This window comes from Aquila chrysaetos, chromosome 7 (assembly GCF_900496995.4).
Source record: "Aquila chrysaetos chrysaetos chromosome 7, bAquChr1.4, whole genome shotgun sequence".
In the NCBI taxonomy this organism is placed as follows: domain Eukaryota; kingdom Metazoa; phylum Chordata; class Aves; order Accipitriformes; family Accipitridae; genus Aquila; species Aquila chrysaetos.
This window is the reverse complement of record NC_044010.1, coordinates 31085508-31110513: the sequence shown is the minus strand read 5'-3', so window position 1 is coordinate 31110513 and position 25006 is coordinate 31085508. Positions and strand designations below refer to the sequence as shown.

The 25006-nt window shown below is 42.5% G+C and overlaps 1 protein-coding gene across 3 annotated transcripts in view; it reads right to left on the bottom strand.

The window, feature by feature from the left end:
* The window catches only part of SON (SON DNA and RNA binding protein), a 41605-nt gene extending 16850 nt beyond the window's left edge, over positions 1-24755 (bottom strand). The window contains exons 1-5 of one of the 3 annotated variants that reach the window (XM_030020962.2): positions 23505-23692; positions 22570-22736; positions 7526-7686; positions 5065-5205; positions 3037-3225 (exon numbers count right to left, since the gene is read on the bottom strand). In XM_030020962.2, the coding sequence (XP_029876822.1) occupies positions 3037-3225; positions 5065-5205; positions 7526-7686; positions 22570-22736; positions 23505-23596 (750 nt within the window). In that variant the 5' untranslated portion in view covers positions 23597-23692. Of the gene's footprint in view, positions 1-3036; positions 3226-5064; positions 5206-7525; positions 7687-16358; positions 20123-22569; positions 22737-23504; positions 23696-24435 lie in introns of those variants that run through there. The other 2 variants (XM_030020960.2, XM_030020961.1) reach the window with 2 other exon arrangements.
* Between the last annotated feature and the right edge of the window lie 251 nt (positions 24756-25006).

Below are 25006 nucleotides of genomic sequence, written 5' to 3'. Positions count from 1 at the left end.
CACGAATGTCTACAATTGCATAAAATGGAGTAATTATTTTTGTACTCAGGCTATTAAATCTTATTTTAAGATGGGGGATTTTTTTTTACTGTTTAGGACAAAAAGTATTTCTGTTGGGAAGATCATTACTGAAACATCTGGTACTGATGAAGACAGACTTAAAATCCCAGAAGTCCTATGTGTCTATGAAACCGACTTCAGTGTCTGTTTTTTGCCCCAGCTGACAAAAACACAGATTATAAACAAGGCACAAGAAGAATTAGAAGATTTTCTAACACCTAGCATGACTGTCACCTATGTAAAAGAATGCCTGCTTACAATATACACTTTCTTGAGTTAGTAAGTTTCCCCTACATAGTTAAAATAATTCTTTAATGTTTTGTTTGTGAAACTGGTTCAGGAGATAAATAAAAGTTATTCTACTCACCAAAAGCTTCAATCCAGCAATACACATAGGCATGCAAGTAGTCCACTGAAACCACATTGGGACCACTCACATACTTAAACATACATGTGTACTTTAGTGCTTTACCGGACTGGGGCCTATTAGTAGATACCCTGGTTAGTTAGAATTCCCATACACTTTCCCCACATGGTCAGTCACCATTTTGGAGACCATCATGGCTTTGTATTATGTCAAGACACTCGATGGCAGCTTTGGATCTTGAAAAAAAAAAATCTCTGCTTGAAGTATGAAAAGTTGTTATTATTTAGTCAAGTAAAACAGTTTCAAGTTCAGCATGCTATTCTCCATAAGAGTTCTGCCTTTCCAATCCTGACTTTTAATAACATTTTCCCCACGGACACAAATGACAAATATTGAAGCAAGAAGGAAGAGGCTGACAACAGAAAGCAGGCATTTTTGACATACTTCATAGGTCCACCGATACACCAAATGCATTTACTACATTTTTAGATCACGACAGCTTCTCTGCATAATAGTCACCTGTGTATACTCCAAACTTAAATACAGCACTTCAACTCTATACTTTCAGACTTTCAAATACAGCTTCTTTCTCATAGATTTCTCTGGCTTCTAGAGACATGCTGATACTTCAGATTACACAAGACTTTTTCCTCCATCTCCTTCAACCACAAACAACTATATTAAGAGCATGGTGTTTCATTATAAAACAATTCGTAATATTATTTGCAGGGCCATTTCAGACTGCTTATTCCTGCAACTAATTCTGTGACTTGAATAAAAACATAACAATAAAAACCAATTACGTATCTTTTAATATCAATATAGACTTGCATCAGAATTGTCACAATCAGATTTCAAAGTTAGCAACAATGAATGGAGGTAAATCATTACGTCAAACTTCCTGAGGATCCAAGCACACTCCCCCACTACCCTACTCCAACAGCAAGGGAGCTTATCTGGCTTATTTTGCTCAAAGGAAGCCATTTCGTCCACAAAGAGCCTTCATGTGCATTTAAAAATTAAGCAGAGCAGCACTCTTGTTACCTTTCAGACTCCCTGGAGAAACATACAGGGATTCTGCTACTACAAGAGTATTCCTGTATTTCAAAATTAAGGATTGCCAAACCCAAAGGGATAGTAAGCTCTGCTGTCAGCTAATGACCCTTGAAATCACCCTTAACACAAACCAAGTTAAGGTAAATGCAAATAAAAGTATTTATTTACAAAATATAAAAACAGACAACATTGTTACAAGCATTTATAAAGATACATGTGACAGAAAGGAAAGAAAGGTATATTTAATATATTTACTCCAATGTCAATTTTTAAGGCCTCTTCTACATAATCAATACACAAACCATCAGTGCTTCGCTAACCCAATTTGTCAGACACAAGCCTAGCATCGTTGACAACCTGGATGCAGACATCTACAGAACTCGCCTGAACTATGAGCATATCATTAACCATTTGTAGGGCAAGACTTTTTACCACCTGGTAAAAACATGGCCAAATGTTGGTATACAATGTTTCTATACTCTGGACTTTTACATACACACTAGTGACTGGGAATGACATTCTGCACAAACATTTCAGAATGTTTGTCTTATTAGTGGTTCATGACAAAGACCAAACAGCAGTTACCATCTACATTCAGGGAACAATTAATTGAGTGCCTGATCGTCAAACTCTTGAGGTATACCATGAAAATGTCTGTTGAATGACTTACATTCACTGTGCTTTTGGTGCTGTAAGAGACACAGAAGAAAATACCTTCTGTGCTTCAGGAAGTGGATTGTACAATCTTAGAAAGTTCTTGAAAAACAAAACGCACCAAGTGGTAAGATTGTTTCATCAGAAAGTAATGCCAAGTCTTTTTTTATTTGCTTTGAAAGGTAGGAGAACAAGTCTTCAGATGGAGTGAGGTTAACATTAACTTGAAAAAATTTACATCTGCCTTAAATATTTAATTTACTTTATTACAAAAACCCCACAAAATATCCTTTTGAAGACATTTCAAGGGGAAAAACATTTGCTTTTTTTGTATAATAAACTAAAAAAAACAATTAGATTTTCCTTTGGAAGGCCATATGGAAGACAACTATGTAAGAAAACGTGACTGTAAAGCTAAAAAATTAGTAGATGCATCCAGATGAAATAGCAGTTTTAGAAACTACTTTCAAATCTATTTTTAATGGATTACATTTCAATGCAATGTTATTGCTCTAGTATTGGTAGGACAATTTTAATTATTATTAAATTGTAAAAGTCTCAACTTAGTCTATCAACCTCTGCAGGAAACTGGACAAGAAACTTACTTTTCATCTTCAAGCAAAAGTTTAAATTCTATTGAGACAAAGAAGTCACTAGCTGACAAAAGCACACAGTATGACTACAGGTTGCTTTCATCACTGCCCATGTGAGCATGGCGACCAAATTTGAAGACCACAGCAGTTCAGATAATTAGCTTATTGAAGTGTTAAACACTACTTATGTAAGTGGGTTTTTTGTTTGTTTTTTTTTTTTTTTTCCACAGACTGCAATTTGATACCAGACTGACCAGGTAACGGTTTTGGTTTTCTTATATGATATGCTTTCCTTCCCTTCCTTACCTCAATGGATGGTTTGGGGAAAACGTCATCCTTGCTTTCTTCTTTGCCCTTTTCAACTGGAACCCATTCTCCATAGACACTATCTGCTTCTTTTTTCCTATGTTGAGACCCAGATGAAACAGGAAATTCCTTTGACAGGCTGACCTGATTTTTTGGTTGTGGTGGTGGTGCTGGTTTTATGCTGGGAGTCTTAAAGAAATAAAATTAGAAAAAGTTAAAACTTGAAAACACAACATGTCTTTGAGAAATTATTTATTGCATACACTTGGTATTAAGTTTTCATAAACAGTCATCCTTCTTACTAATCAAACCAAAAGCCTTTATAACAAATCATTTTAGCACAGCCCTAAAACCACACAAGTCAGCAACAAATTGCAGTGTAAGAGAAGATGAAACAGCTAGAAGCTAAAATCACTTAAATCAGCTTCAGCAGCCAAAAATATGCAAAACCTCACTCTCACAATTAACCTCCCTGCTTTGCCTGCACCCCATCATAAAGAGAACAATCTTAATCTGCCACACATGCATTTTGTAACTGAAAGCTCCGAAATAAAAATCCTGAGCAGCAAAAAACATTGGCTGCAATATCCACATGATGATAAAAAGCTCTACATTACTATATACAGAGAAAGCAGTTTTCAACATTTTGGTTTCTAGTTTTTGATTATTTTTTAATAGCAGCATGAATCTCAAAGGAAATTAAGTCTATGAGCTTGTTTTCCTTAGAAAGTATTGCAAATATATTACAAGTCCACAGAAATCTCTGACAGGTTCCTCTTCTAAGAGGCAAACAGAGCTCAGACATCTCACAATATTGGGCAAACTCCTACTATCAAAAGAACACGGATGGGAATGCTAGTAGGACTAGAATCCAGAAAGAATGGAAAGAATGACACAAAAGGGTCAAAACAGTGGAAAACAAGCAGAGCAGCCCATAACCACTAAAGAACATTCCTCTTTAGAGCCTGTATGGAACCCCAAGGTTTCTTGAGTTTTGTTGTACCACTTTCTAACAGTACAACATAGAGTATAAATCTATTTCTACCTTACATCTTACGTAAATATGTATTCCTGCTTACTTTGTGTATGCCACAAGCTATATATATTTGTATATAAAAATATTAATGCTATTTATATTTTCACTTAGCATATTAATATTTTTATAGTACTTTATACCCTGCAAAATCAGAGCAGACTTTTATTGGCACAAAAAACCCCCCACAGATAATTAAAAAAAAAAAAAAAAAAAAAAAAAAAGCTACATAAATTCTAATCCATGCTTCCCAGCATAGGAATCCCAGGTGCACTTAAAGAAATGCTTCCTCATTTTATTCCTTCCAACATGCTCATCCCCAGGAAGTGTGTACACAAGCTCTGACAGTCAAAAGCAGTCCCCCAAGGAGGGGTTTAATGGGACATTTAGACCCCCCCCCTTAGTAACAGGCAACACCAGTGATCCTCAGTCTTTACACAGCATCTACTCCTCCACTGGCTAACCTGAAAATTAGCAGAACTTTCTTCTCCTTTAGCGAACACTTGAGATCTACTGAAGAAGCAGACATACAAGATTTGGAGTCTGCACAAAGCTGATGGCATCATCTTATTTGGAACACCTCAAAAAGCTTTTAGAATTCCGCTAGGGGGTTTTTGTTTGTCTTTTAAAAGACAAATGCTGTCTAAATGCTTTTAAAAACCAATGCTGTTCCAAAAGCTTTCCCAATTCCAATGCTGTTTGTAAATTCAGACTGTTATTTTTACAATGAAAATGTGAAGTAACACTGATCCTCTTTATCTTATTTAAGCTTGAAAAGCTGCAAAGACATTAATGAAAAAAAACCAGTTTCAATCCAATTACGGGAACTACCACAATTTCATGGACTGCAGGTAAGTCTTATTGTAGCAAGAGTACTTTTAACAACATCCCAGAGCAATTTGACCAAGATTATCAATCCCTATTTAATTTCTGTAAAATTACTTACATTAAAAATAACCACAATTTAAAATATTGAAAATTAAAGAAGTACTCACACTTAAATTGAAAAAAATAGGTTTGGGTTCACTAAGCTTAAAAGGATGATTATAGAAAGGACGTTCTTCCTCCTCTTCATCAGAAACATGAGGTTTGTTCACTATCACATCATCTGTGCTTTGAGCAATCTTCTTGCATTTCTAAAAAAGAAAAAAACCAAAATAAAAGGGTCACGACAGCTTTGAATAAACGCGGACTTTCAACCAAAACATACAAAAAGAACATTTTTACAAAAAAGTGTTTTTCTTTTCTAAAGCAGGAGGTATGAAATGAGAAAATCTTTTAGCAATGTCTTGTACTTCTGATATTTTACACACATTATCAAACACCTACCTAGGTTTGCTAGGCACTCATGCAGCAAATAACTACACAGACATAATATTTCAGCAGCATACTGTAAAACTTGCTACACAGTGCTAGCTGCAGAATGCGTGTCTAAGGCTGCAAACATTCCAGAGTAGGAACTCACTGTTTGTTTGGCATCCCACATAACTAGCATATTGCAATCTGATAGAAACTTCAGTGTAACTCACAAAACTACTAAACAGGAAAACCTAAGAATTAATAGCTACTAATTCTAAATTCCACTGGTAGTGCAGGGACCTAGTCAGAAGCAATGGCTCCAGAAGATCTCAGATCTCTTCTGAAATATTTTGACATTGGCCAGGTATGCAAGACATCCCCATTCTATATTAAACAGAAGCTGAATATAAAACATAGAGGTGCTATGGGGATACTGCAGTCAAAAGAGAAGAGAGACTCCAGGGAAAGAAAAATTAAAAAAAAAAAGACATTCTAGAGAGGCTAGAATTTTATGATGAAAAACTCTCTACTGATCATGGTTATCTGCACCAAGTGTTTACCAGTAGCAACTCTAACTTAGTCCAAAATGCATCTGAGAACATTATAGTCTAGGATCATCCTTCTATTATGTCCCAATTGATGAAAAGTTCATTCATGAAAGACTTACAAGTCATTAGAGGACATAATATTTGAGGAAATAATATTGGCAAAGTGAAGCCATCATCTGACTTGATTCTAGTTCAAGTTCATACCATTATAAGTCACATCTGTTTGATGACCTGATTGTTGGCATATAAGGAGCAAACAGGCAGCTCCATCACTAAAAATGAAGACATACTGATGGCACTATTCTCATCAGTCCTTATTAAAAAAAAAAAAAAAAAAAAAAAAAAAAGACTCCTGCACTCTCCTACACCAAGACACCTCCAAACAATGACTGAAGCACATTCTTTAGGCAACAGGAAAAGCCTGCACTATTTGGAAAGCTAATCAACAAAATGTGTTATCTATAGTTATTAGTTGGCTCCCAACTAATTGGAAGCAGTTCGTCCAGTTTGCAAGTTACACTGCAGAGAGAAAAGACAACCCAGCTAGCTTTGCAAGAAGCTGAACAGGCTCTGGAAGGGTTTTCCACTTGGGCACACTACCATATGATGATGGCCTGGACTGCTTCTGTGGCTGATTTTGATTCAACAGAACTGGAACATCATCCAACAGATTCCCACAGTTGGAATGGGCAAGGAAGGGGCAGGTTTGGGGCTTCTAGATTAGCACTAGCTACACTGGATCTTGGTCAGGTTATCTGAAGAACCACTTAAAATGTTTGCACGGCATATCTGCACAATCTCAGCTTTCTTACTAACAAGTACTTCTGCTTCCACTATCCCACACACAGCTAAGAGATTACTTTTCAGCAATTTGACATTGCTTAATTTCAGATGTTATTTCCATAAACAGGTATTTCAGAACTGTCACACTGATGATGCAATTAAAAACAAAACAAAACACCAAAACAAACACCCACAACACTTTTTTTTTTTTCCATTCCAAATTTTCTCTAGTTTCTGGAGAAAAAAAACATAGGGGGAAATTAGCAAATTGAACAAGGTGACATTACTACAGTAAAAGAACAAGTAGCAATTTTTTCCCCAGAATCACAACAAAAACATCCCATTTGTAGACTTGAACTGCAACGAGATAGAATTGCAACAATAATTCTCTACAAGTATCTTAAAGAGTGCATATTAAAATATATAGAACTATGTGAAGTGGGCACTACATTTTTAACCCAGAGATAACATTTAACAATGTGAAATTCACTAACAAACGTAAGAACATAAATAACCATCAACACCAGAACCAAAAACTAGAAATAAAAGCTTTGGTTTTTATTAACAGGACTGCAAGGAGAACTACCAATTTGTACAGAATTAAAACAGAATCAAAACCAAAAAAAAGGCAAAATAATTGGATTTAATGCATTTTCATGGAATTAAAAAGCCTGTTTTCATGACTTAAAAAAAACTGTGTAGAGAATAAGGGCTCAAACCACAAGCCAGCTTACACACTAACCAAGCACACAGAATGACAGCTTGCCTAGAAGTCACAAAAAACCAAACTGCTTATTTCAGGTTTGATACTGTTGTTCTCACTTACCTCAGTGAGCTCCTTCAGTGTATCTCTTGATGACTTCTGATTGGCTTTGTCGTCTTTCTTTTGAGATAACAAAGGCATCAGGCTTGGTGGTAAGGGAACACCAGACTTAGCACACATGGCGGCTGCATTAGCTTTGGCTATTTCAAGTAGCTGGGCCTTGTCTAAAAAAAAAAAATTTTTTTTTTTAAAGAAAAATTATTATTTTTACAGTTTCCTGTTTTAATAATAAATAAGCATTTCTGGCAGACTAAAAGTACAAAGAGAAAACACAAGATTTTACCTACACTGTGCATTTTTTATATTCTGTGAAAATAACTAAAATTGTACTTAGTTGCTCTGGACTTTTTTAAATTTGGTCTACCCAACACACAAGTGAAATTGCAAATTTAATACAAAGCATGGGAGTCCAAATTACAGCACTTAAAATCCTCCAACCCCCAGAAGTTCTGATGCCTATTTTACTTCACCAATTCATTCTAGTTTTGGAAATACTGAGTCATTTGTACACAGCATGAATTCCAAAGTCTACTTCCTAGCTATCTCTGAAAAGCATTCAAAGGTCTTGAGGAAGTCCCCTCAGGTCCCCCAGTACGTAGCCTGAAAGCTACTTACAACCAACCAAGAGAAAACATAAGCACTGAATACAATGTGCACTTGTGTAAAATACAATTACGTGCAAAACTGTTAATAAAACAGTATTTTGCTTTATTAAGGAAAAAAGCACATGCAGCCCTATCACAGAAATAGGGAATGAAAATTAAGTATGTCTTATTTGATCTGCCAGTTTGCAAATAAATGAGTTACCATTATCTCTGCAAGCATACAGCTTTACAAAAATCCTAAAAGGACTGCATTCCTTTACTTCTTAAACAATAAAAGTATATAGATACAGGCTTGATGCATAATCAAAGCATGAAGGCAGATTCAAGGATGCTCATTAATTCTCATGTTCTATACAAAAATACTTCTCTGGTATAAAGTTGCCATGGAAGCCCTTTTGAGCCAGAACTAAGGATCAGAACCTGAGGTCCACAAAAGGAGGCTTCCTCACACACTGTACAAGAGCTCGTTTCTCAAAATTAAAACATTCTTTCTCCTTATGTAACTTACTACCTAAGGAAATTACAAGGCCCCTCTTTCTCCAGTCATCAAGAAAAGATGCAGTTCATTAGGATTTTTTATTTTCCAATCAGCTGGGTCTGGGAATCTTTTCAGAAACGAGTCTCCCTTCCCATTAAGTTCTTAAGATGGGAAAGAGGCAAGACAGAGTAATGGAAACAGATAAATAAGCATTACAGCTGACAACAGAGCTGAGAAGTCTCCATCTGGCACTTACTTTCAAATGTTCTTTCATGCCCAATTTGCTCTCGGAAAAACTAGAAAACCATAAGTTTCTTACAGAGTACTTGACCTTTACTAACTATTACAGCGAACAGTGTTCCTCAAGACTGCAACAGACTACCTTTGTATAAAAGCTCTATAACCGAGATATAACTTGCTTTAAATACACTTTAATCCAACTGATAAACATTGATCCAGCTCCAACATAAAAGTTCCTGCTGGAAGTCACTGCCTAAAAGTAATGCACAAAACGACTTCCAAGAAATCCCTTATGAATGCTACAGAGATATGTTAAAAGACTGTATAAATGAACACAGTATCACCTAACCATGGAACTACTGAAAATAAAATTATCACTTACCCAAGTCTGTGAGACGTTTAGGTGACCTGCTTGAAAATCGCTCTGATGACCTCGACCTACGACGATCAGGTGATCTGCTGTATCTTCTTCTCCCTGAAGATCGTGATCGCCGTAGTCGAATTGGTGACCTACTAGAGCTCCGTCTTCTTCCTCTTGACCTTGATCGCCTTTGACGAATAGGTGTTCGACTCCTGCTCCGTAATCTGAGTGATATTCTACGATCTCTTGAATCTGATCTTCTTCTTCTTCTGTCAGTAGATCTTGATCTATTTCTCTGAGATCTCTTACGCCTGTCTCTTGATAAAGAACGCCGCCTTCTTGATGCTGACCTTGATCTACTCCTCCTTCTGTGCCTTGAACGCGACAATGAACTAGACCGAGAGCGACGATTAGATTTTGATCTTGATGCTCTTCTCCGTGTTACTGATCTGGAGCGATTCCGTCTAGAGCGAGATTCTGTATCATATCTCTGGGATCTGCGCTGAGAAGACCTGGAGCGTCTACTTCTAGACCTCCGTGAAGATTCTTTATCTGCTGTTTTCTCAACAGATTTGGAGCGACTCCTTTGGTGAGCAGTGGACCTGGAGCGTCTACGTCTAGACCTCCGTGAAGATTCTTTGTCTACTGCTTTTTCAACAGATGTTGATCGACTCCTTTGGCGAGCAGTGGACCTGGAGCGTCTACGTCTAGACCTCCGTGAAGATTCTTTGTCTGCTGTTTTTTCAACAGATGTGGATCTACTCTTCTGGCGAGCAACAGACCTGGAACGTCTACGTCTAGATCTCCGTGAAGACTCTCTGTCTGTTGCTTTTTCAACAGATGTGGATCGACTCTTTTGGCGAGTAGGAGATGTTGAGCGTCTGCTTATAGATCTTCGTGAAGACTCTTTGTCAGATACTTTATCAACAGATTTGGATCTAGATTTTTCACGTTCAGAAGACTCAGAACGCCTACTTTCAGGTATAAAGGAAGAGTCCTGTTCCTCCAGCCTCTCAAGAGGCATGGAATCCTGTTTATCTTCATCGGCCAAAGAGGGTTCCACATCCTCACCCTCTTCAGCAGTGGTAGACCTTGACTCATGATCATCTGACGATGTGGAATCTCTTCGTTCAGCTGTCAAGGAGGGTTCCACATCATCTACTTCTTCACCAGTGGTAGACCTTGATTCACGCCCATCAGGGGATGTGGAACGTCTGTGTTCAGTTGTCAAAGAGGGTTCCATATCCTCTACTTCTTCACCGGTGGTAGACCTTGACTCAGGCTCATCTGATGATGTGGAATCTCTTCGTTCAGCTGTCAAGGAGGGTTCCATATCCTCCACATCTTCACCAGCAGTAGACCTCGACTCACGTTCGTCTGAGGATGTGGAGTGTCTACGTTCAGCTGTCAAGGAGAGCTCCTGGTCCTCTCCTTCTTCACCAGTGGTTGACCTTGACTCACGTCCATCAGGAGACATGGAACGTCTATGTTCAGCTGTCAAAGAAGGTTCCAAATCCTCTGTTTCTTCACCAGTTGTAGACCTTGACTCATGGTCATCAGAGGATGTGGACTGTCTACGTTCAGCTGTCAAGGAGGGTTCCCCATCTTCTATATCTTCACCAGTGGTAGACCTCGACTCATGCTCATCGGAGGATGTGGAGTCTCTTCGTTCAGCTGTCAAGGAGGGTTCTGCATCCTCTATCTCTTCCCCCGTGGTAGACCTTGACTCATGCTCATCAGAAGACACAGAGCATCTACGTTCCATTGTCAAAGGCTGCTCCAGATACTCTGCTTCTTCACCAATGCTAGATCTTGACTCATGCTCATCAGGGGACGTGGAGCGCCTATGTTCAGATGTCAAAGAGCGCTCCAGATCATCCATTTCTTCATCTATGGTGGATTTCCGGTCGTGGCCCTCAGGGGACACAGATCGTCTATGTTCAGAAGTCAAAGAGGACTCTAGACCCTCTTCCTCCATGGGAGATTTCAGCTCATGACCTTCTTGATATGAGGATGTGGAATGTCTACGTTCAGATATCAAAGATGGCTCTAGATCCCCTGTTTCTTCACCAGGGCCAGACTTCACACTGTAGCCATCAGGGGACATGGAACACACACTTTCAGGCATTAAAGAAGGTATTGCATCATCCAAGTTTTCAACAGGGATGGACTTCAATTCATTGTCATCAGGGGACATGGAGGCTCTATTGTTTAGTGTCAAAGGTTCGAGACCACCTACTTTTCCAACAGTGGGCAAGCTCAACTCCTGGCCATCAGGAGACACTGCATGTTCGTTTTCAGGTGTTGGAGAAAGCTCCCGCACATCTGCTTTCTGAACAGGGGTGAATCTTACCTCCTGGCTCTCGAAAGACAAAAGATGGTCATTTTCAGACGTCAAAGAAGAATCCACATCCTCTGTTTTCTCAGCATGAGTCAATCGTGATTCATACTCTTCAGGGGACAGAGCATGCTCATTTTCAAATGTCAGAGAAGGTTCCTTAGTCTCTACTTTTTCAGCAGGGCTAGACTGCAGCTCCTGACCTTCAGGGGACATGGCACATTCACCTTCAGACAAAGACAACTCCTGCACCTCTGTTTTTCCAACAGCAGTAGACTGCAACTCCTGGCTATCAGTGGACATTGAACTTTCACTTTCAGATGTTTCAGAAGGTTCCTCCATTTCTTCTTTTTCAACAGAACTGGATCCCAAATCATGGCCTTCAGGGGATACATCATACTCATTTTCAGACAGCAAAGAACACTCCTGCACCTCTGTTTTTTCAGTAAGAGCAGAGAGCAACTCCTGCCCTTCATGGGATACAGCATATTGTCTGTCTGATATTAGCGAAGGCTCCTGTACCACTGTTTTTTCAGCAAAGGTAGACTGTAATCCTTGACCTTCAGGGAAGATGGTATATTCACTGTCAGATGTCAGAGAAGGCTCCTGTACCTCTCTTTCAGCAGGACTGGCTGTCATCTCCTGGCCCTCAGGAGATACAGCATATTCATTTTCAGACAGCAGAGAACAGTCCTGTACCTCTGTTTTTTCAGCAAGGGAAGATGGCAATTCATGATCTTCAGAAGACACAGCATATTCATTGTCAGGTACTACAGAAGCCTCCTGCATCTCTACTTTTTCAGGAGAGCTAGATCTCAACTCCTGGCCCTCCCAAGATACAGCATATTCATTTTCAGATGTCAGAGCAGGCTCTCGCACTTCTATCTTTTCAATAGGGAATGACTGCAACTCCTGGCTCTCAATGGACACTGAACATCTTTCTTCAGACATCCGATAAAGTTCCCGCATCTCTGTTTTTTCAGCAGGGGTTGATGTCAACTCCGGGCCATCAAGCCCTATTGTATATTCATTTTCAGACATTTGAGAAGGCTCCTCTAGCTCAACTTTTTCAAAAGGGGTGGATGTCAACTCAAGACCATCAGAGGAAACAGAACATCTGCTTTCCAGTATCAGAGGTGGCTGCTGCACCTGTATTTCTTCATCAAGGGCAGATCTCAACTTGTGGCCATCAGGGGATGCAATGCATTTCAGTTCAGACAACTTTCGCACCTCTACTTTTTCAGCAGGAATAGGTCTCAATTCATGACTATCAGGCAACAGGAGAAGCCCACTTTCAGATGTTAGAGAAGTCACTGGGGGCTGTAGTTTTTCAGTAGTTGTGCTTACTGATTCACAAACATCAGCAGACTTGGAGAACCCACTTTCTGGTGGGAGAGAAGGCTTCTGTATCTCCATTTTTTCAACTGCAGTGGCTGTCAATTCATAGCCTTCAGGGAAGACAGAACACCTAAGCTCAGATGCCAACGACATTTCTGCACTTTCTGTTTTCTCAAAGTAATTGTGTTTTGATTTATGGCCATCATGGCACACAAGAATTCCACTTTTAGACATCAAGAAAGATCCTGTACCCTCTATCTTTCCAGCAGGCAGGTATCTTGATTCATGCATTTCAGAAGATTCAGAGCAGTCAATTTCAAGTACTTGTGAAAGTGTCGGACCATCTAAATCTTTGTCAACAGATGATCTGGACTCATGAACTTCGGAAGACTTGCAGCTTTGTCCTACAGTTGTCAGTACAACTTCCTGCATTTTTTCAAAAGATGACACTGAAATGAGGTCATCCGAGATCTCAACAGGACCATGCTCAGATGTCAGGGAAACATCTGGAGCCTTGACTTTTTCAACAGATACAGATCTTTGTTCATTTCCATCAGGTGATTTGAAGGACCCACCTTCAGATATCAACGGAAGCTCCTCTATTTGTGCAGCAAACCTGGATCCTGATTCATGTCCATCAGGAGACTTGAAGCATCCACTGTCAGAAGACAGAGAAGACTCCTTCACCTGGCCCTTTTCAATAGGCAAGGAGGCTGACTCACAGACATCAGGGAACACAGAGCATGTAGCTTCAGGTGCTAGAAAAGATTTTTGAGCCTCTGCTGTTTCAAAAGAAAGTGTCCTTGACTCAGGGCTGTCAGCCAACTTGGGAGATTCACTTTCAGACACTTGCAAAAACTTCTGAAGCTCTGTTTTTTCAGCAGGGATATGTCTTAATTCATGACCATCAGACAAGCCAGAGAGTACACTTTCAGACATCTGAGAAGACCCCTGAACCTCCATTTTTCCAGAGGATGAAGACATTGTCTTGTAATCATCAGAAGATACAGAGCATCCACTTTCAAGTGTCAGAAGAGGCTCTGGACCCTCTGTTTCTCTGAGAGAGGTAGATCTCGACTCATCTTCATGGCATCCGGAGAGCTGAAATTCTGTAACCAAAGAAGTTTCTGCATCTCCCCTTTTTTCAACAGATGAAGAGCTTGACTTGGATGTGGAGTATGTAAGTTCAGGTAGTGATGAAGACTCCAGAGCCACTGCTTTTTCAGCTGATCCATTTTCAGATGTCATAGAAAGATCTGAAACCTGTGTTTTTTCCCCAGGCATGGATCTCAATTCCTGGTCATCTGGGGTTTTGGAGCTATCAAATTCAGACATCACAGAAGGCTGCAGAGCCGCTGTTTTTTCAACAGATGAGGAGCTTTTCTCAAGACTATCAAAAGTTTTGGAAAATCCACTTTCAGATGCTGGTGGCAGCTCTGGGCCATTTATTCTTTCAACAGACAAAGCTACTGACGTGGGACCGTTAGAGGATTTGGAGGAGCTGCCTTCACTTGCAAAAGAAGGTTCAGGAACTTCTACTTTTTCAAGACTTTTGGTTGACTCCTGAAGGTCAGAAGATTCCACACGCTTGCTACTGCTCTTTACTGAAGATAACTTACTCTCTCTTTTTTCTATAGATTTGGACCTTGACTTAACACTATCAGAGGACTTGGAACGTTTCCGTTTGGATTTTTTTGAAGATTCCTTGCGTTTTTTTTTCAACAGACCTAGACCTAGACTTGTAACGTTCAGAAGATTTTGAGCGGCGACGCTTAGATTTTCGTGAGGACTCCTTCTTTTTTTCCACTGATTTGGATCTAGACTTGTAACGGTCAGAGGACTTCGAGCGCTGACGTTTAGACTTCCTTGATGATTGCTTTCGATCTCTTTTTTCTACTGATCTGGATCTAGATTTGTAACGGTCAGAGGACTTCGAGCGCTGACGTTTAGACCTCCGTAGAGATGCCTTCCGACCTCTCTTCTCAACAGATCTTGACCTAGATTTCGAGCGATCAGAGGAACCAGACCCTCTATGTCTGAACCTCCATGAGTATTCTTTGCCTCCTCTCTTTTCTGAAGACCTGGATCTAGATTTAGAATGGTCAGAAGACCTGGAACGTCTACGGCGGGATCTCCAGGAGGACAACCTACTCCCTCTCTTTTCCACTGACCGTGATTTAGACCTGTAGTGGTCAGAAGACCTGGAACGTCTGCGCCCAGACCTTCGGGAGGACAGTCGCTTTTCCACTGATCTGGACTTAGACCTGTAGCGGTCAGAAGACCTGGAACGTCTGCGCCCAGACCTTCGGGAGGACAGTCGCTTTTCCACTGACCTGGACTTAGACCTGTAGCGGTCAGAAGACCTGGAACGTCTGCGCCCAGACCTTCGAGAGGACAGTCGCTTTTCCACCGATCTGGATTTAGACCTGTAACGGTCAGAAGACCTGGAACGTCTGCGCCCAGACCTTCGAGAGGACAGTCGCTTTTCCACTGACCTGGACTTAGATCTGTACCGGTCAGAAGACCTGGAACGTCTACGTCTGGACCTTCGGGAGGACAGTCGCTTTTCCACCGATCTGGATTTAGACCTGTAGTGGTCAGACGACCTGGAACGCCTACGTCTGGACCTCCCAGAGGACAATCTGCTCCCTCTCTTTTCTGCTGATCTGGATTTAGACCTGTAGCGGTCAGACGATCTGGAACGTCTGCGCCTGGACCTCCGGGAAGACACTCTTCTCTCTCTCTTCTCCACAGATCGGGACCTAGATTTGGAATGCTTTTTTCTAGAATCTGAATAGTTTCTGCTCCTAGAACGTGCTCTTTTAGAGGTCAAACGCCTGGAAGTAGAACGTGACCTTGATTTTTTCTTCCGCTTCCTAGACCTGGACTGAGATTTGGAGCGACTCCTTTTTTGTTTCTTTGCATCATGTTTTTTATCACTGCTTCTATGGCTACTTTTTTCAATAACTTTCTCAAGTCTCATCAGAGTCTCCCTCATTCGTGCCGCCACATCAGGTTGCACATCAGATGTTTCTGAATCTCTTTTCTCTGACTCCTGTTCTGGAGTTGCTTCTTTGACAGCCTCAGCCTGTGGAATGACTTCCGACTGGTTTGCCTCTGCCACAAGTACTGGAACTGCTTCTGTAACAGTCTCAGGTACTGGAACTGCTTCCACATCTTTTGTCTCTGCCTCCAACCCCACAGCTGCTTCTGCATCTTTCAGCTCTACAACAGTCTCAGAAAGAGCAGCTGTTTCCAAATCTTTTGTTTCTGCCACATGAGCTGGAGCTGATTCCAACTGTTTTGTGTCTCTGATTATTTCAGATTCAGGAGTCCCTGCTGAATCTTCTTCATCTGCTGCATGTGAAGAACTAAAAACTGTTTCTGCTATTAAAGGCTCAGATGCTCGAGTTTGCTCTGCATCTTTCTTCTCAACCAGTATCTCGCACTCCTGAGGTTGACCTGGAACTGTCACATCCTCCATTTCTTGACTCTGCACCCCTTCTGCATATTGTACTTCTGCTGTCACTTCATGTTCCAGTGTTGTTTCCAGATCTTTCACGTCCCCTGGCTTTGGAACTGCTTCAGAAGATTTCATTTCAGCAGCACTCAAGATTTCTGGAGCCTCTTCTGCACTCTTCCATTCTGCAGCAGGTTTTGCTTCTAGAGCTGCTTGCAGATGTTCTTGTTTTTCAGTATGCAAAGATTCTGGAATAGCTTCTGAAGTATCCTCTAAAACATTTATCGCCCCCCCCATTTCCAGACTTTTGGGAAGTTTCCAAACTTTGGATATCCATGTGTACCTCAGGTTCTGCGACTGTTGCAGAACCTTCCACCTCTACTGTTGCAGACTCTTTCATACTTTCCAACAACCTCACTTCTCTAGCTTCTGATGCTGGCTCCAAATATTTTGCTTTCATTTCTTTCTCCGTTTCTGAAGCTTCTTCCAAATCTTTTACAGTGGTAAGAGAGGGCTCATTTTTTTTTGTGCTTGTCCTCCTTGTTGCAATTATATATTCTACAGTAGGTCCCTGAGTTCTCACATCTGTCAAAATCTTAGATTCCAAAGTTCCTTTCAAGTTTCTCACTTCTGTCACTATTTCTGATGCCATTGTTTTTTCCTCCACTCTGGGCAAAGAGTCCAATATTGCTTCTGAATGACCTACTATTTGTTCCCCTACAGATTTTGAACTTGCTTCTGAAGTTTGCATCGTCACTGTTTGCACAGGTTCTAGTATTGCTTCTTTGCTCATTGCCTTTGCTTTGTTCGGATCTTCTGGAGCAACTTCAGAAGACCTCATTTCTCTAACCAACTCAGATGCCAATGTCCTTCCCAAGCCTTGCATTAGTGTCGTCGTTTCAGATCCTACAACCATTTCCAAATTTTTCATCTGTGTTAAGTGTGAAATTTTTGATCTCGCTTCCACATCTTTTACCTCTGCAACTGCCTCAACTTCTGACAAGTTGTCTAAACCTCTCATTTCTACGGTGGCAGAACTGGTAGCTAGTTCAGAATCCTTTATCTCCGCTACCACCTCAGTTTGTGAGGTTCTTGTATGTGTCATGACCTGAGACTGAGAAATGACGGAACTCTTTGTTCTGCTTGCACCAAGAGGTTCTGCAACTGTTTCTGCATGTTTTCGTTCTCTCTCTGCTGTGGTTTTCAACTGCATCATTCCTGCTAATGCCTCAGACTCTCTAACTGGTTCCATGCTTACACATGCAACCACAGATTCAGGAGTCCTTTCTGACCTTTCTTCTAGGGCAACAAGTCCTGGACTTGCTTGCAAGACTTTGCTACCCATATTGGCTTCAGAACACACATTTTCTCCTAAGCCCCTTGCCACTGCAAGGGTTCCAGGCTGCAAGACTGCTTCCAAAGCTTGTATCTTTGCCATACCTACAGATGCTGGATCTCCTAAATCTCTCACACCTTTCATGTGCAGGTATGATGAAGATGTCTTCATCTCTGTCCCTGCTCTGTCCCGGTCTGCTTCTGAATCCTTCCTTTCTGTCTCTGCTACAGGTCCTATAGCTGTTTCTAAACTTTTCACTGGTCTCACAGATCCAACTTTCATAGCTAGGAGACCAGCATCTGAGCCTGCTTCCACTCCTGCCATACTATCTAGATTTATTTCTGAACTTTTTGACACTGCTGTTGAATCTAGTGTTGCTGCTAAACCTCTGGCCACAGTCCCCGAATACACAGCTTCTTCTGAAGCCTTCACACCTTCCATTTGCAAAGACAGTGAAGCTGTTTTCAAAGTTTTTGCTTCCACCACAGCCATTGGCCTTAGGACTCCTCCTGGACCTTTCATGTCTTCTTTCTGTAAAGACAGGGGAGTTGCTTCCAAACCTCTCACATTTGATTCACTCTCAGATCTTGATTCTCTCAGCTCCTCTGGTTGTCTCAATAATGAAGTACCTTCTGAATCTTTTGCCTCTGTTACAGCTACAGGCTTGAAAGTAGATTCTGAAATTTTTGAAGCATTAGTATTTTCAAGCTGCAGAGTAGCTTGACTTGTTTCTTGACCTTTTACTCCTGCTAGTGCTGCAACTTCCACGGTTCTTTGTGGACCTTTAAAACCCTCTGCCATCTGGATTTCTCGACATGTTTGGGGAACAAAGGTCTGCACAACTGCTATGGGTTCTAAAGCTGCTCTTAAACCTTTTGCCTCTGCAACCACATTCACATCTGTCAATTCTGCTGGAAGTACAGATTCCTGGGTTCTATCCATACTTCTTGTTTCTGTCAAGACTTCAGGTTGTAGGAACACTCCTGATGCATTCAGCACTGTTCCAGGATCAGTGGTACCTTCCACAACTTTGACTACTTCACCCTGCAAACATTCTTGAGCTGCTTTGACATCTTTTGCTGGAACACCCACAGGTTCCATTACTGTTTCCAAAGTTTTGGGCTTTACTACAGCAGTTGGCTGCAGAGCTTCTTCCAAAGCTTTCACATTTTCCATATGTGCAGAGCTTCTAGCTGGTTCAATATCCTTCACTTTTGTAACAGCTCCTGGTCCCAGGGGTATTTTGGCACTTTTTATTTCCACCTGGGTCACAGCAGTCAATGCAGATATTTTAAAAGGATGTTGCAAAGACACATCTGCCTTCAAGACACTTGAACCCTCCATGGGGCTGCACTGTGTCACTCTCAAATTATCAGATATAATTGAGGGCTTCAGGGCTGGCTCCAAAGTTCGGCTCACACCCCCTAATTCCAAAGATCTTTCGACATTTTTCACATTTCCCATATGCAGAGATTTTTCAGTTGCTTCTGGAATTTTCACTTCTTCCATGGCCACAGACACGTGAGCTACCTTCACAGTATTCAGATCTGCCTGACTTGCAGATTTAGGAATTGTTGTCACATCACTTGCCAAAGACACAGATTCTGAAGTTGCTTCTAACCCTTTTGCTCCCCCCTGTGCCACAGATTGTAGAGATGCTTCTGAATATTTCAACACCTCCATGGTCTCAGACTCAAGAGCTATATCCAAAGCTTCCCCAGTGCCTTTAGATTTCAGAATAACTTCTGAACCTTTTAGTGCTTCTATTACCTCTGAAGCTGCTGAATCTTTCTGAATTTCAGTACTGGCAACTCCAGATGGGATGCTAGATGAAGTATCATTTCCAGTATCAACAAGAACACCCTTTTCGCTCGCAGTAATAGCTATAGGATAAATATTTTCATATGACTGTTTAATTTGTTCTTCTCTAGTGCAAATTTGAGTTATACTAGTATTTTCTTGGATATCAGCTTGACTGCCTTCTAAATTAAATGGAGGATTTGCTGCACACAAAGTTCCCTTCTCACTTCCAAGATTTTCTGTAGATTGCTGAGAATCAGTTCTTGAATGAGAAACAAGTCCTAAAGCTTGTCTATCAAGCTCCTCACTTGCTTTTAAGCGCAGTTCTTCTGGCTGCACATGGACAGCCAGATTTGCATCTCCAAATCCTCCATGCTGAACACTCAATTTGGAGCTTGATTTCTCTGGCATCAAGTGAGAAGCAGGCTGCAAGTCTGCATGTTCTCCATGACGTGTACTCAACTTTGACTCCTTTGGCTGTTTTTTATGCTTTTTCTCTTTCTTCCTTTTCTTCTTCTTTTTCTTCTTCTTCTTGCTTTTGTGTTTCTTGTTCTTTTTTGATTTTTTCCTAGGAATTTCATCTTCAGCAGTAGAGCTTCTTTTTGTAGACTGAGTACTATGTTTCACAGTATTTTTGTCTACATCTAGAAAAGACAATATTTTCCTTGTAAATGTTATTAAAACTACATTTTTAAAATTCTTTTAGACTAGTGACCAAGTACCTGAACAGAGGTACAAAAAATTTAAACTTGAAACCCATGCCTTCTTCACTGAACTACCATACATAAATAGCACACATTCCCTTTTCAGCCCTCTTACCCTTCCTCTCAGGGGTCACTTTAACTAAAAATAACTAATTCCCTTTTCAAAAAGTTAACCAAATCTTCTTGGTCAGCAACACCATTCCAGTGGGAACATGACTCTTCCCAAGAGTTGGATATGCTTCCACCTATATTCAACTGGGCAGTGCATTCTTCCAGGAGGCTGGAGATGTGCTTTTAAACTACACCAAACTGCACATGGAAGTGAAACAAGAACTCCCATTTTCCAGACAAATTATCTAAGTGATGGTACGCTTATTGTATAACATGTGGCTGGCCCATTATCCTCTATTATGCTTTAATTTGTGAGCGAGCCCCTTATTACTAGTGTGTTAGATATTATCTAAACATATTTACTGATTAAGTTCCTCACTGACTAAGTTCTTCAAACAAATTTGGAGAAACAGCATCTGCTTCCCCAATCCCAAACAAGCTTTAAGGCACTGCAGGCAACCAGCTACTCAGACTTGACTGCAGCTGCCACAAGGAACTGCAAACCTGCAAGTACCTAATAGAGCTTCTGCTTCAAACAGGAAAGTAACTAATAAATTCAGGTGACTGCAGGGACAAACAATCGCTTGAGGGGGAAAGAAAAGAGGAAGACTGAGGTTTCGATCACCTTCTTTTAATTCTATACCTGATTTCCCTCAGAATTCAACCTGTGTTAGGTTCTTACCCTTCTCTGGACGTAGTGCCATGTTTTCATGAGAAAGGCACTTCTATCAAAGGCAACTTGTTATAATTTCTGTTAGAGATGAGATATATATTCAAGTCTGCTTGCATGTTATATTCAATGATTGTTTTTATACTGGCCAGTGCAGCAATATGGATTCTCCAACTATAATCTGGCTGTGATTACAAAGCATACTGTTTCAAGTGAACAATGCAAAATCATTCAAAAACTGTTGGCAATTGCCATACTATTATATGGACATGACTTGAGATTCCATAAACAAGTATCTCAGGTAGTTCTAAGCACACACATTTTTATGGAATAAACAGCTTAATGAACAATAGCGCTTCCACCAACATTGTTGTAAATGCAATGAAAAAGGACAACGAAGCAGAGTTAAATGACCTTTTCTACACAGCCTTTTCAGATAATCTCTGTTGTTCAACAGCAACATTAACTTCTTTTCAGTTATGAACAGTGTGAATGTTTACCATAGGTTAAGTTTATTAACTTCCAGGTTAATACGTCTCATTTATTACCATGTTAGCTTGCCTCATTCTTCCATGACAGAAGAACAAAAATATAACAATGACAAAAAAAAAAAAAAAAAAAAAAAAAAAAAAAAAAAAAAAAAGACGCTAGCCTAAAGTGCTGCTTGTACAGCGTAAGTGAAAGACTACTGAAAATGCTCAAGGTAAACAAGCCACTGTGCATAAAAGAAAGAAAAAGCAGTTCCAAAACCTTGCAAACAGAGTCTCTGAAATAAACAATTTTCTACACTGCCTCTTAAAAAAATCACCCTGGAACTATACTTACCAAGCACATAGCAGTCACCTATGTTTCAACTCCAAAAAATTAGAAATGCAATAACTAGAGCCTTCATCTCAATAACCCTCCCAATTCAGAAATTTTACAGAAAGGACTAGTCCCATGAGAAGGGATACTCATATGCAACTTTTTGGCATAATAAATCCAGTAATTTATTGAAGTTATGAGATTGCTACATAAAAATTTCTTACCCTTTGGAAGACTGCAATCTGAGTATCTACATTTTGAACATAAGTATGTTATTCATTTTAAAACAACAAAGCATCTTACCTGACAGAACAGTTAATCATACAGTTCTGAATTCTAATAAATTATTTTTAGAAATAATACTTGAAACCAATCCAAAACAACACAACAAACAATGCTTCTATCCATCAGTACCAGCTTTGTTAGTAAGAACTGCTCACTGAGACCCTGAAGTAGGTATATACAAAACAAAGCACAATTACACATATGGATATTATTTATATGTTTTAGCATTATTGTAATGGAGAGAAATAATAACTTTTTCGCACACTAAGTAATGCTTTCATATAATAACCCAGCTTCAGTTTTTAAATTATGTACTTCTCTGTCCATCTATGGTTGTAAATCACAGTAGACAAAAAAATACTTAACAAACATTACGATAAACACACAACTTGTCAGATGAAGCTCAAAGGAGCAGTACTGAAAAGTACTTTTTCATCTCTGTAAAATTGATTCAATTTTAAGCACTATGACAACCTTCTTAAACAAGAACATATTTGCCAAATGTGTTTTCATTTACCTGATTTGCACTGCAGCTCTGTATCAAGGGCTCCAGAGAGCACTTCCTCTATTTTCTGCACTATCTGATCATTCTGACGACTCCCAGCACCAGCAACTGTGTCATCTGAAGGGTTGGCTTGCTCAGCTGGGATTGTGTCACCATTGGGCTGGCCTTCTACCTTTCCACTAACCAAAAAAAATATCAACATAATACAAGCAATTTTGAGCCTTTTTTGACCTTTTTTTTTTTTTAATTCATAAGCATTTATTTTACTCAACCCTTCAAAACAGTATTTTAGCCTCCTGAAGAAGCCATGCCTTTAGTGGAACATCTACCTTTTGATTTACTTTCATTTATTCACAACAGAACACGTTGTGACAACCGAGTATTAGGCACAAGGGAGGAAATCATGTTCTCGAATACGCCACAGTCCCCGAGCTTTATATAAGAACTTGCATAGGCTCCCCTCACAAAATAAGCACCCATCGCTCACTCTTCTCCAGTAGATTTTGCTTGCTTTGCGAGACAAGGTTGGGAAAAACTAGGCGAGCTGAAACGTGGTAAGATCAGTAAGACAAATCGTACAGACGCTCGCCCCGACACCAGAGACCAGCACCCAAAACCCGTGAGTGAAAACGGGTGCGTGTTCGCCAGGAGACAACCCGTACACCCGCCCGCCCGCCCCTTCCCCCCCCCCCCCCCCGTGTTTTCGCTCAAGGCGCTCGGAAGGGCGCGAGCCCCCGGGCCCCGCCATGTTGACGCCGAAACGACCCGCAAGAGCCCTAGGCCCCGGCCCGTCTCCCTCCGTCCCAGGGGGCGGGGGAAGGGGGGGGACGGGACGGACCGCGCACTTCCCTTCCTCCAACACACCCCTCCTCGCCCCGCGCTAGGCCCCGGCGCGAGCGCGGACGCGGCTGCGTCGCCTCCCCCGCCGCCCCGGACAGGCTCGTTACCCGCCGTGCTGCTGCTGCTGCTGTTCTTCCTGGATCTCCCGGAATTTGCTAACCACAAAGGACCGAAAGATCTGCTCGATATTAGTCGCCATGACAGCCCTACCGCACCGCCTCCCCCCCCCCCTCGCCCCGCTTTCCTTCCTGCCGAGACGCGAGGCCTCCAATATCCCACAAGGCACCGCCGCAACTGGAGGCTGAGGGCACTCGCTGACGTCCTCGCTATACGTCCTCTCGCGATTGGCTGCCTTCTAACGGATGACGTACCGAGGGGGGGGGGGGGGGGCAGCGCGCAACGCGGGCCTCCGGACGGCCGCTCTAGCGCTGAGCAAAAGCCATAGAGCGCCAGCCCCGTCTGGCTTCCGGGGGGGGGGGGGGGGGGGTGTCTCGTGTCTCGGAGAAGTTCGGCGTTCCCCCCCCCCCCGCAGGAGCGCGCCGCGCCGCCATGTTGTTGCACTCGCCCCCACCCCACCGGCCGCGCGCCCACGAGCAGGCGGCCGCGCGCCTCCCGGCGGCCGCCCCCCCCCCCCCCCCCCGCGCCCCCCCTCCCCCCCTCCCTCCCCCGCGACCGGCAAAACCCCGGCGGGCCGCCCTGCCCCCCTCCCCCCCCCGGATGAAACCGTTAACTGCCGTTCTGCCCCCACACCGACCTTCCCCCCCCCCCCCCCCCGCCGTTCTCGGCCCCTCTCGCGCCCCGTACTCCGAAAAGCTGCGCCTAAGCCCCCGGGAGACCGGGGAGGAAAAGAAGGGAGAGTCGGTGGAGGGCACCATGGTGGCCGGTGACCGCCGGTCCCCGCGGCTCTGTCTCTGTCCCCGTCCCCGTCCCCCCCACGCACACCCACCTCCCCCCACCGCGATCGCGGCCGCCTCCGGCGGCCAGCAGGGCCCGGAGCCATCTGGGCCTCCGCGGAGAAGCCCGGCGGCCGGCACTCACCTCGCCGAGGGCCGGAGCGGCGGCGGCGGCGGCGGGGCCATGGTGGGCTGAAGCGTGCGGCTGTGCGTGCCGGCGGGCTCGGGGCCGGTGGGGGTGGGTGGGAGCGATGCCATTGGTCTCCATGGAGCGGGGCCAAGCCCCGCGCCTCCGCCGCCCCGTATGCCGAGCGCAGGCAGCGCCTAGCAAGGGGGCCTGCCCGCACACGAGTGCTGCATCACAGGGCCCGGCGCTGCGCTGCCCTCACTTACCGAGCAGCGGCTCCATGCGAAAGGCGCCCTCCCCCTCCGCCGTGAGAGCGGGCGGCCCGGCTGTGACACGCACATGTGCTCCGGGGGCTGTCTGCGGGGCCGGGCGGGCGGGCTCCCCGCGAGATGGGAGAAAAATTAAAGGAACAAAGGAGGAGAAGGAAGACGCCGCCGCCGCCAATAAATAAACGACACTTGAGCGAAAGCCGGCGCCGGCCTCAGCTCGCCTGCAAAGCCGCGGCTTCTCCGTGGGTGTTTTGCTGGAAAATCAGTTTCTCCCGAGTACAGCCACCCTGGGGGCCCCCTTCATGCTGCCCCAAAACCGG